At 39.7% G+C, this 13,438-nt stretch overlaps 1 protein-coding gene across 2 annotated transcripts in view; it reads left to right on the forward strand.

Annotated features, from left to right (window-relative positions):
• Positions 1 to 5,397: 5,397 nt before the first annotated feature.
• LOC138042229 (uncharacterized) overlaps positions 5,398 to 13,438 on the forward strand; it is a 25,301-nt gene continuing 17,260 nt past the window's right edge. Inside the window, exons 1-6 of one of the 2 annotated variants that reach the window (XM_068888041.1) lie at positions 5,398 to 5,756; positions 5,850 to 5,976; positions 8,189 to 8,556; positions 9,993 to 10,172; positions 11,489 to 11,741; positions 12,510 to 12,643. In XM_068888041.1, coding sequence (XP_068744142.1) covers positions 5,937 to 5,976; positions 8,189 to 8,556; positions 9,993 to 10,172; positions 11,489 to 11,741; positions 12,510 to 12,643 — 975 coding nt within the window. In that variant the 5' untranslated portion in view covers positions 5,398 to 5,756; positions 5,850 to 5,936. The remainder of the gene's footprint in view (positions 5,757 to 5,849; positions 5,977 to 8,188; positions 8,557 to 9,992; positions 10,173 to 11,488; positions 11,742 to 12,509; positions 12,644 to 13,438) is intronic. The other variant, XR_011130967.1, reaches the window with a different exon arrangement.

Here is a 13,438-nt window from a genome sequence, read left to right on the forward strand (position 1 = left end):
TTAGGTCTGGAAATTTGGTAGAAAATGAAAATAAAAATCGATGAAACTTACCAAGGTGGCGTAGTTTCAGAAAAAATAGTCGCCTTCACCTTTCCTTCATACCAAGAGATTATCAAGGTACCTTGATAATCTCTTGTTCATACTACACTATGAAGCAAAGGTGAAGGCGACTATTTTTCCAGAAACTTCGTGTACATATTAAGGACAGCAATAACTCGCCTCATGGTAAGGTGCAAAGTTCCAGACCTAAACTTCGCGTCTTTGCCCTATGTGTTCTCAAAATTTACTCTTGTTGTGAAACCTGTACGTGCCACAAACAGCGAGCCTGGGTTATCTGTGAAATGAACGACGAAAAATGTTTCAGGAGACCTCTTTCATAATGGCGGCCAAATAAAATATTCTTTTGTTTTAATGCTAATAAGCCTTACTGGCCTCGCTACAACGGGCAAATTTCAAAAGAATATTTGTTTCAAAATGAGGCCAGTAGGTGTAATTACATAAATACAAAGAATGTAAACGTGGTCGCCATTTATGAAAGTGGTCTCATGTACAAAAGTTGTATTTGGGCAACTCTCGCTCACTAACAGTCACAGATGCTTCGCTTACGAGGAAAAAGAAATGAGTTCACTCTAATGGATACTCTCATCTGGGTATGAGTTTTTTGCTATTACTTAACGATAAATTCTGTGAAGTCATTTAGTGGTTAGAAGTTCTCTTCGAGTTGATTCTCGAGGCTTCTCAGGAATCGATTATAGCTCGATGACATACACTGACCCCTCCCTAGATGATCGAATTTGCATTTATTCGGATGATTATTGGATCAAGCTTGTTCAAGAATATCAAGATTACAATTCCGCGCCGGACATTCGCATTACAGTATTATAACTAGTAGTAGTAACAGGTAACCCAAGTTAACCCAGGCTCACTGTTTGTGTCACGTACGGGTTTCATAACATGAGTAAATATGGAGAACAACATATGGGACGAAGACGCAAAGTTTAGATCTGGAAATTTCCTAGAAAATGAAAATAGAAATCGATGAAACTTACCATGTAGCGAGTTGTTGCTGTCCTTAATATGTACTCGGAGTTTCGGGAAAAAATAGTCGCCTTCACCTTTCCTTCATACTATAATATTATGAAGGAAAGGTGAAGGTGACTATTTTTCCCGTAGCTTCGTGCACAACTCGCCACATGGTAAGTTTCAACGATTTTTATTTTCATTTTCTAGCAAATTCGCCCCATATGTTCTCAATATTTATTCATTTTATGAAACGTACCCGTACGCGACACAAACATGCAGTGAACCTGGGTTATTAATTGTGGTAATAATCTCGGATTGTTGAAGTGCGTTCCACAATCTCTCTGTACGCAAAGGAGAAAGGTAGGGAAAAAAACAATCTTATTGGACCGGAGTTTTGACGAAACTAAACGCTGAGTACTATGACTCGTGTGACATAAAGCAAGATATGACGTACTCGTTGACTAACTGAGAAGTCGTGCATCTTTTAAATCGCTCGATCAATTATTCTAGAAATTGTCCCTCTCATCAATTCTAGAGCAAGTGGGATTTTCGTATAGACCCGTGTTTGAAAGCTTTATTGTGGAACTTTACAAACAACCTTTTCAGGCTTAGCGTAAAACCGTTCACAAAATTCAGTCCTTTAGATGCATTCTTGCGCCCTTTGGGCCGTACTTCCTCTTTTTGTCGGTTTACCGTCGAAAGCGTTTTCGGTCGGCGGTCGGTCGGAGTAAAAAAAAATATCTCTTTTAGAAGGCTTGGTTCGTTATTGATGTCTTGCGAATTTTTGTTGGGTTTATTTTACAGTTTTTGTTAAGATTACATAGGATAAATGCAAAAACTGATGTGCTGGTTCCCATGAAATTCAACCGTCAAAAATTCCATATTCTGACAGCCGCGAAGAAGCTTTCAATTTGTAATTTATAAAAGGTTATTCAGCCAGTCTGCTTGCTGTTCAACAAAACCATAAACTAGATACAACATAATACCCATAAAATTATATTGGATTACTTCTAGCATAATCCAAAAGAGTGTCGCACCAGACAAGAAAAAAAACAACAACTCCTAATTACTGAAGACTGTGAAAATGTCTTCCTCACGATTGCAGCGTCACCAGGCCTCGAAAAAGGTCAATCATGCTTACAATACAATACAACATTCTTTATTTAACGAAGGTAACGTAATTAACCCAATGAGTTATCTAACTTACGGCCTTCAAATGATAATACTTCTATCACAAATCTGTCTTTCTTATACTTAAGAAAAATACGTGCGTAAACTGTGTGATTGACAGAGGTAGAATGACCAATCCTCCCGCCAAACAACGAAATAATAAATATCTCTGATTTGTCTTATCAACTGCTGTCAGAATATTCAGTTATTTTTTCAGTGTTGATTATCATCAACCGTGATTATCAACATTATTACCATTATCATAATCATCAATCATTATTCCAATAATTATTTATTAGTATCGTAGCTCCGCACGCCGAAGGCCCGCGCCGCGGAGCACCATAGGAAAGAAATTGGGTTTTGGCAACGCAGTCTCCACCCAATTAATGCATACAATCTACAATGGTAAATGAAGCCTGTTAATGTGTAGCGTCTAGATTTTCATTTCATTATGATCGACGGTGCTCTTGGGGGTTCCAGCAAAAAAAAAAAAAAAAAAAGTAAAAGTTGCATTCCTGGACAGGATTTGAACTCGGAGCACCCACTTCGGAGGAATTGTTTCTTCTGATCCACTTAACGACTAAAGTTCAACTGGCTCACAATTGTACCGACTAGGGGTAATCGAAGCTTAGGCGAGTGCGTTCGATGTTTGTAGGACGGTACAGGTTTGGTACAGGTAGCAACTGAGGGGGAAGGGTGGATGGTTCGTGCGATAGGGAAATGATATTACAGTGGAACCCCGATACAACGATCCTCGATATAACGATATCCCCGGTAAAAAGATAAACATGCTATGTCCCGGCAAAAGTTACAGTAAAATGTATGGGACAGAACCGCGATATAACAATCTTCAATATAACGATATTCCCGATATAACGCTGAGTTCTTAGCGTACCGAGCGTAAAATCTTCCCCGATATAACGATATTACAGCATCAGTACACAGATACAACTTCAAATGTTTAAGTTTTGTTTCCCTTTTACGATTCATACCACAGACTTTGTTGTGTAACCTTGATAACGTCTAATGCTTTGCAAATTGTGAGTCATTTGATACTCATTACAAGTTTAATTAAACAATATATACAGTAGTAAAAAAGCACATGTTAATTTTACCCCGATATAAAGATATTTTCGGTTATTTTAAGGCAATATCGTTATATCGGGAGTTTCGTTACCACGATACCTCGATATAACGATCTAATTCCGATACCTCGATATAACGATCTAATTCCACTGTACTGCATCTATGAACGTGACAACTTGTTAGACGTAATCATTAACTATTTATTTGGAATTCTACAAGTAGACAACTACTGAAAATTACTCTAAAATGAAACTATTACTTGCAAGTCTTTTCAGCTTGTGGTATTAAAGACCTAAGATTACTTTTCTGTGCTGAACGCTTGGACAAAATAAATTCAGTTTGTTGATTTCAAGGCCGTAAATATCACAAGTCATGATGAAATGGCGCCGACGAGCGTCATATCTCGGTAGATTTACTTTGTGGCACAACGGCCGCCAAGCTCCAGAACTCGGTTGATTTACTTTGAGGCACAACGGCCGCCGAGCTACACAACTCGGTAGATTTACTTTGTGGCAGAACGGCTGCCGAGCTACACAACTCGATAGATTCACTTTGTGGCACAACGGCCGCCGAGCAAAACAAACCGGTTTGATGCAAGCGCGAGGAGTCGCACACATTTTCCAAGGACAGTGACGAACCATGCTTAATCCAAAGTAAAATTTTACCGACTTCAGTTGACAGACCTTCAGCAATCTTTCAGCTCTTTTCAACGATGAACGATGGAAGATCATCACACTTCACCAAACGCTAGAATAATGAACGCCGACGACGCACAAATCACCACGTGCGATAGTTCGTCAAAGTGAGGCAAAACGTAACCAAGTGCCTCAAAGCGAGGCAAAAGTGTGTCGACGAAAATGCAATCTCGAAAAAACTTCCCTTACAACACAAATTAGGGGTTGCGTTCTCGTACCTCGAACGCAATTATTTACCAACACTAATAAGTACATGTACTGAATAGTGGTTAAGTCTGGTGCTTGATTTTACAATGGTTAGCTTTCTCTTGAGGTTTGGTAACCGACAATTCCTTAGCGGGCTCCTGTAGAGGGTGATTTATTTATTTATTTATTTATTCATTCATTAACTTTGCTTGTCAAGCTGGCAGAGCGTCACAACAGCTAGCTCCAATTACTGTGGTCCCTTTTTTACCCTCCCAACCATGATACACAACAGAAGACAGACCACAACACCGGGAACTACGTGCCAATACACTTACAGCGGCATTTGGAAGAAAAAAAATTGACATATTTAAAATAAGAATGTTCTGGCAGTTAGCGATGTGGTAGTCTAGTGGTTAAATGGAAGGGTTATGAATTGAACATTCCCAGGTTCGAGTCGAGTTTGAGTATACATTAATTGGGTGGAGATTGGGTTTGTTTAGGTCACCGTACGATCATACGACCGTACGTACGTCTAGTATCACGTGACCATATCGCAGGCTCAAGTTTATAGCTCATCGAGGTCAGGCTTGGCTAAGTCTATATATTACAGTATTTAAGAGCACGAGGAGACTCAAGTTAATAATTATATCCTACTATAAAAATTCGTACGGTTTATTATGCATTAAATTTAACTGTAACTAAAAATGACTGATAAAAACTTAACACTTGAATTCTCTTAAGAACTCCAAAACAAAACAAAACTTAACTGAAAAGCGTAATGGAAAACTTGAAAACTTAAAGGAAAGATGTCTACTCCAGGCAGAACCAGTTACTGGTTTCGTATAAATTTAACGAAATTTTAGCTATATGCCTTTATTTTTGTACTTGCGCTGCCTCCCCCCCCCACCATTATATCCCAACGTTTCTCTAACCCGCACGAGAAAACGAAATTAAAAATTTTTTATTGGTTTAGCTTGCGAACAATGAAATCTTTAACCGGAGGTAAAAATGGCCCATGTGGCGCGGCCGGTCAGTAAAATAATCAGAGTTTCTGTATTTAAAACGAAATTCGAGACGGCCGAAGTAGTCTGGGCAAGAGCTTCTGATCAATGATGCCTTTATTCTTTGATTGCACTTACGTGATAAGACTGCCATGTTGGTTCCAAAACAAACGATTGGTTTTCACGCAAGTGATCAACAGCCATGTTTTTCAACGAAAACAAAAGAAAACGTTTGCATAATAGTAGAGTTCAATTCCCGGAGGATTGGGTGCGCACACAAATATGACCGCTCTTTCTTTGTTGAGGGGCACAAACATGGCGGCCGTGAGGTCATGTAAAAATGTAGCTGCATGTTTTGAAAAATAGTAGAGTCAAGTTCCCAAAAGATTTTTCGCCATTGTTCTTTCCACCAACATGGCCATCGTGACGTCAGCTACAATCAAGAACATGTGGACCTATTTTAGTCGACTGAAATCAAAAGAATCATCAGGAACCACTGATCAGTTTGTTTCCAGAAACGAAAGACGCGGGAGTGAACTTTCTAACCGTATCTGGACGCAACTCTATCAAGATTTAGTTAGCTGTTACGGGAATTGTGAGCTATTTGTTTCTTTCAGATAAAAGGTTACAATATCAGTCAATAACTAACAATTATGCTGATTTAATTTTTGTTATTATTCTGACGTAGGATGCATTGATTTAGCTCAGGTTTGCTCTTTTGGAGAGGCTATCGCGCAAGAGGAGCTTAAAGTATCGTCTTTTATCGACGTTTAAGATGATAAAATGGAGGCCAAGAAAAGCAGAGCCAATGCAAAGTAAGTCGCTCGATCATGCAGAACTGAACATTTCAAGATCGCTCAAATAGTTCGTTTATGTTGTAATATCTGGTAAAACCCGCTGTGGGAAAATTGCTCTCTATTTCACTCAGGATACTCGCAGATTCGTTTGCAGGATATGTTTTACTGATCGCTTGGCAAAGTTTACGTTTGAAACCACGAGTTCCATAAACACATTATTCCAAAATGGTAACCATTTAAAAATTCTTTGTTTTCATGCAAATTACCCCTGGTTGCCTCGTTCAAGGTAAAATATTCTTTTGAATTTTAAGTGTAAGAAAGAGGCCACAAGGGCTTATTTGCAAGAAACAAAAAAATACGTAGATAGCGGCCATTTTGCCATAAGGCCACGATACTTGGTGGAAGCTCGATAAGACTTACGTCGTCGTCATTGCTGGCAATCCCTCGATGGCCAGTAGAATCTCGACTTTGAATTATTTAGTCTATAAATTCGTTTTTGGCTGAGCCATCTCGGACCTGATGGGCAGATTCGCCGACAAATTAATGTGACCCTGAACTCTGTGGAATTTGGAGCTATATTTACTCGTTTTCCTCATTAGTCCGAGTCTCCCTCTATGTATGTTCTTTCTCCTGCTGTTTACTGAGCGCTACATCAATGGAAATGGCATATCTCTAGCTGGAACTGTCGCTAGCAGATTGTTTCCATTTCTCGGTGTTGGTACCACATTACTTCAGGTCACATGTGTTTCAGCTTATCTGACCTTGAAGCGCTTTCGTTGGCGGTAAGACTTACACTCCGGCCTCGGGCCTTCAAATAAAACTTACGAAACTTGCACTCGGGCCTTAAAATAATTAGGGAGATTTAGCAACGACAACGGCGACGGCAACGAGAACGTCACAAATTTGCATAAATAGTGGGGATAAACAACAGAGGTTTGCACGACCTGCACGTGCATTTTTCAGTTTTGTCCATTTCTTTGCCGTCGTCAGCAAAACTACAACGTGAAATAGTCACATTTGAAGTTCTATGGGACGTCAGTACTAGGGGATAAATTTTCATTTTCTCCCCAAAATTAAGCGTGACTCATCGGTTTCATTCTTGAGGGACTGCCACACCATTGTCACGTTAAAAAGCTTGGAGTAGTCGCGAAGGTATTACAATAACGCGAATTCATGTTTTGAGATGACGTTCTCGTTGCCGTTCCCGTCGTAGTTGCTAAAGCTCTCTATTAAGGAAATGCCGCGGGTGCTGCCTCTTGCTTGATAACTACGAATTGTATTGAAGACTTAATAGTCTTTTAAGATAGGCTCCGTCTAACAGGCTTTATAAACTGTTAGGTTAAAGCACTCCACATCACGAATTGTCCCACGAGAGGGGCACTTCAGTTAGTCCTATTGCCTGTATTTTTGGACGCAAAAGACATTGAGGTTTATAAGGAAGGCATATACGGGAACATTTTGTAACCCTTAACAAAATCTGGGTGCATCGAATTAGCTATATTTCAAGACGAGAACACTTAGCACTGTTCACATTGAATGGGGGAACGAATCGAGGTGCCTGGTGGGTTGGTCGTTCCAAAGGTGCGTGGCCCTATTTTTCACCGGATAGTTCACTATCTTCCAGATGAGCTCTATATATCCTTTCAATTAAATAAATGTAGTTTATTATATTTACACCAATGAAATACCAGGTGAGCTTTCGCGCAAAAACATGATATCTTCACATGTCAGAAGATTCTTGTTGCAATGGTTATGTAATAAATCGCGCCGTTGTTCTACGTAAGGAAAACAAACAATATTGGCATTTCATTGGTGTTTCTATGATAAACAGAACATTAATGACTGCTTGGAGATGCGAATTTTCTCTTCTCGTGTTGAAAAATATTTCCCTCTTTCGCTCCGCTCACTCTTGAGAACCTGAAATTCGCATCTCCGCGCGGCCATGTTTGTATATGAAAGGGAGAACTGATCCTCGCACGTATCTGGGCAATTTAAGAGACAATTAAATATTTGAGTATTCATTAACGATTGGGTGGGTATAAGCTAGTACCTCGAGGGATTCTAAAACCTTCAGTTATCATAAATAAATAAATAAATAATTAATTAATTAATTAAAATAAAGAAATACGTAAAGAAGTAGATGATGATGAAGTCGGTGACAGTGTTGATGGTAAACGTGACGATGTCAAATCGATCCAAGCAAAGTACTGGCTTATCATTCCATTTTCAGCTGGAAATGACCAAAGCAAATCAAAGGAGGATGACCTGAAAAACACTCTACAATTATACAAGAAAAATCACCGAAATGTATACATCTACCTTTCGGAAACCGAGAAACTTATCCGGAGCCTGCGCAATTTTCTAGCATCCGGGAATTTGGCCAGTGAAGCAGCCTTCTGGAAAGCAGACTCTTTAGTGGGAGTTTACGTTAAGTTACCCGATGAACAGAGCACAACTTTAGTTGTGGACTTCTTGGTTGATGTAAACGTTCCCGATCTCTTGACTGAGATTCTAAGATCTCTTCATCACAAGAACCCCAACGCATTCTCGCCTGGAACGCAGGAAAGTCAGACGGACGGAGTTGAAAAAGATACCAAGGTATTTAGCTCTCGATCGACACGGGACAAGGGATAAGCGTGGCTCAGGATATTATCAAGGTATCACGGATTTGGCGGGACATGTAGTATTCGAAAGATAACAGACCATCAAATTATCCTATGATTAAGTGACTTATCACTGACGACGAGTTCTCACAGGTTGGCAGTCGATCACGATTAGTTCACTCTATGAACAGGATCGAAATTCCGAAAGGACACGAAGAACATTCCTGAGCAGCCGGTCAACAGAGCAATACTAGATTGTATTTCAGAAATCGCTTGGTCATAGATACAAATCCCGTCAAGTCCTAAATTTTCTCAGGCTTCTTTCCGGCAACTGCATAATGATTTTAGAGTATATGAAATGTCGTTTATTTAAATTTCGGAATCATAACACGAAATGAAATTAAGTTGGAAAGATCATCGCAATTAGACAAGCATCTTTATCAGTTGCAAGCAAGCCTGAAAATGAAATTTCATGTAACGTGTCTAAAACCATTTCATTCACCTCTTTAGCTCAATGCAAACCGACGCAACAACTGCCAACAATGTAAGGACGTGCAATGTGAAATGGGAAGGATACGAGCCATAAGACTTTGTAAACTTACACAATTCGGCTGCCATCTTGTTTTGAACATTTTAATGCGTTTCTGTCTCCACATCGTTGTCACGTTAAAATGCTTGGAATAGTCGCGAATCAATTACAATATCGCGAATTCACATGTAACGACGACGTTCTCGTTGCCGTTGCCGTTGCCGTCGTCGATGCTAAGGCTCCTTATTGGCGAGGTCAGTCGACTCCCGTTGAAGCCTGGACATTTTTTTCGGGCTCAGTACTTTAAAACTGCTTGAGTAACTCACTTTACAGCGACAATTTCTTTAACATCAATCATCTCAACTCCGCAATCTAAATATTTGATTTTTCATTTACTGTATTTTCTCTATCATTCCTGAGTCTATCTTCTTTGAATTGACCTGGACTCGATTCTTCAATCTTCCGGCGCTAAAGTTCGATTGTACACATTGCTAAAAGAGAACAATTTTCATCTCTTTTCATTATATCAATGATTTATTGCTCCTTCAGCAAAGCTCTTAAATAATCCTTTACTCTCCCCGATCAATGTTGACTTTGTTTGATGTGGCGACCTGATGCACTCCCCCCCCCAAAAAAAAACAAACAAACAAACAAACAAACAAAAAAACACACAAAAAAAAAACAATATTTTCAGTGGGGGCGGTGTTGGAGACGCAAGAAGACTTGACAAATATGGGAGGGATATATGACTGTTTTTGATTGTAGAAAATCTTGTCTCGTAGCTCTCGGCTTGGACTAGAAATGTAACTCCACGAATCTGAAAAGACGAAATGCAGGTCTTTAGGATCTAGGCCGACAAAAATGTGAAGACTGAGATACTAACGTGATCAGTTTTCTTTCAGACCAATTCCGAAGCTAAGTGGGCATTAGAGGTTATGTATTCTATATCCATTGCCATTCTCAACTTCACTGATCTTCATAATAAGTTTTGCGAGGCCTGCGGGGAAGCTGGCACAGTCACGGAATGCTTGGAAATATTGCGAAGTCTGAAGATCTGTACACACGACTTCAGGGACAATCAGGTATGTCCGGCAGTATTATACCTGCGTCGGAGTCCAAGGAGAATTGTAAAGTTAACTATATCACCCTTTTGGAACCCGCTGTTGCTCTCCTTTTTAACGTTTTTTTATGATTGATTTTCGATAGCGACGCAAGCACGAGCATAAGAAAGATGTGAAGACGCCTTAACTTGTCGGTACCAAGTTTCCTTTGTTGCATCCAAAGACGGTTACTTATGAGTGACGCTCTTTTAGAAATTGTGCACACAGCCTTGTGTCGCGAAGTATGAAACCGAACCCTTACGAAATGAAGTCAATTTAGTTTCGAAAAGCAATTTCGCGCAGTATTAATAACGATACTGATCACGGTGAAGGTAGCGGTAATGGTAACGGTAACGATAAGGATAACGATAAGGGTAACGATAACGGTAACGGTAACGGTAACGATAACGGTAATGGTAACGATAACAGTAATGGTAACGGTAATAGTAACGATGAAGATGTGAAGACGCCTTAACTTGTCGGTACCAAGTTTCCTTTGTTGCATCCAAAGACGGTTACTTATGAGTGACGCTCTTTTAGAATTTGTGCACACAGCCTTGTGTCGCGAAGTATGAAATCGAACCCTTACGAAATGAAGTCAATTTAGTTTCGAAAAGCAATTTCGCGCAGTATTAATAACGATACTGATCACGGTGAAGGTAGCGGTAATGGTAACGGTAACGATAAGGATAACGATAAGGGTAACGATAACGGTAACGGTAACGATAACGGTAATGGTAACGATAACAGTAATGGTAACGGTAATAGTAACGATAAGGGTAATGGTAATGGTGTAATGGTAACGATAACGATAACGGTAACGGTAATGGTGAAGGTAACGATAATGATAATGGTAATGATAACGATAACTTAATTGACCACTCCTCACGGGTCTTCTTAGCGTCAGTGAAACATCCATGAACAACAGAAAAGAAGAGCTTTTAAGAATCCCAACCGGCTATTCACAAGCGTAGCAGAGAAGTTGAAACTGGGACTAGCTGGATCAAATTCTGCTAATGGTCAAGACGGGTCTCTAGGCCGGGAGCTCCGAATTTCAAAGCAAACGCTCTGGATTAACATCATGAAACGCACACTCAAACTGTTACCAATTAGCAGACTTCGAATTGCGCAGGTACAACAGGGAAGAGAGTCTTGGAAATCAATAACACTTCCGAAAGACTTTGTTTTAATTTTGTCAATTTCTCGAAAGCGTTTTACGGTCAAAAGATGACCAATGGTACATTCCTTTGCCAGTCTTCGTTCAGATGAGGCTAATTTTCTTCGTGTTTTTTTTCCAGACAATTCTAGAATGCCCCGACGGCAAAGCTGAAAGATTCTCAACAAGAGGAAGCCTAGGTTTCGAGGTCTTAGGGGTGCTTCATAATTTGTCAAAGCGTATGAATAACAAAAAGTACTTTGACAGCAGTGGCGCAGTAGAGACACTTCTAAGCTTCTTCCGAACCACGTTCCCTACTTACCGAATGACTTCACTTCTTTGCCTGGCCTATTTAGTGGACGAGACAAACAACCACTTGATCATGGCCACTGAAGGTATTGGGAACACTTGTACAATCCTGTTGTCTTCTTTTTTGTCCTGATGAGGCAGACCGAAACAGAATAAATTACAGGGTAAATGTGGTAATGGTACACTTAACAAATCGAAAGTGGTTCAGCGTTGTCTGTACTCCTGTCAACAACGATATTCTTCATCACAGTGGTCAAAATGTTGTGGACTCGAGAGGCGCAGGGCGTGGCCAAAATCCTGACAGAAAGAAAGGGAAAACGTTGTCTATAACTTTCTCGCAATATGATTGGTTTATTTCCCAAAACAAGCGTTCCTGATTGGCTATATACATTGTGAGACAAATTGACGCGAGCACGACACGAGCCGGCTTTTCTAGACTCTTATCGACAACGACAAATTAGCCAATTAGATTGCGCGATACAAGAAATTGTGGTAAAATAGTTGTTGACGATCGATGCCAACTCATGACTGTGTGCACTCATATTTAATCATCTTAATGTGAACCTTGTCTTATTCTCTTCATTTGAGCGCCTTCCTCAACGAAACAAATAACGAAATAATCAATTCACGGAAACTGAATTTATATGTTGAATAAGATAGACATACCCCAGGAGTAAATGCAAATCGTGAACTGAAAAAAGTTAAATCGTGAACTGAATTAAGTTAAATAAAGAAAGGTTGATTGCGTAGCAAAAGTCTTTCAAAGAATAACTTCGATGCACTTCAAGTTTTCACTTTCATAAACTTTCTTCTTTGTGCGTGAATTTGATATCATTTTAAACATTTTCATGCAGAGCCAATTAAAGACATTCTGAAACTGCTGGGAAAAGCTTGCAACTCCGCGGACCGGCGCAGTCTGGGATTTTCGGCTGCAGAAATCGCTTACGGCTTGAGTCACGTGGCAACAAATGACGGGAACAAGCAAATGGTATGTATAAATATGTCTTATATGAATTAGATACACTCGACAGAGAAAATTTAGACCAAATTCCAAATACAAATATAAGAAATGAGCAATCTTCCCAGGAGCACGTTACAAGAGGCGAATATCTGGTGTCCCTTTTCTCTTCATGGTTATTTCCCTATTTAAGAGATGCATATTAGACGCAAACGGAGACATCCTGGAAAGAAAGTTGACCGACCTCGTTTCCAGGGCCTTTTTCGCCGAGGGGGTAAGGCCCTGGGAACAAGGTTTAAGGTGCACAATGGCGGAAATTGTGTTCTAAATATAAACAACCAAGTCTCTCCCTCAATTGAAGGATTATTCTTAATTGTTAATTTGATCCTAGTGAAGTATTATCGTTCATTTTGGACATTGAAAGTTTGATAGGCATCATGGAAAATGAACGAACCCCAATGTCTGGACTCGCAGGACTCGAACCTGGGAACGTTTGATTAATAACCCCTTCTTTTTCCACCACACAGTGAAAAATGTTACCAAACTTCAAGAGAAAACTAACCATTTTATAATCAAGCTTTAGACTTAACTATTATTCAGCGATGATTTTTTATATATACTAATTAGCTTTGGTAAATAATCGGCACGCTTACTAGTTAGTTGGTCTTTATTGGTTAAGTGGATTAAAACAGTTCCTTCAAAGTGGGTGCTCCGGGTTCATATACTGTCCAGGGACTGCTTTTACTTTTTTCTTTATTATCTGCTTCCGCAAGTCCTGGGACAGAGTAATCTAAATGGAGGAAAATACTTCATTTGGAGCAAACT

Source organism: Montipora capricornis, chromosome 3, assembly GCF_036669925.1.
Source record: "Montipora capricornis isolate CH-2021 chromosome 3, ASM3666992v2, whole genome shotgun sequence".
Taxonomy (NCBI): domain Eukaryota; kingdom Metazoa; phylum Cnidaria; class Anthozoa; order Scleractinia; family Acroporidae; genus Montipora; species Montipora capricornis.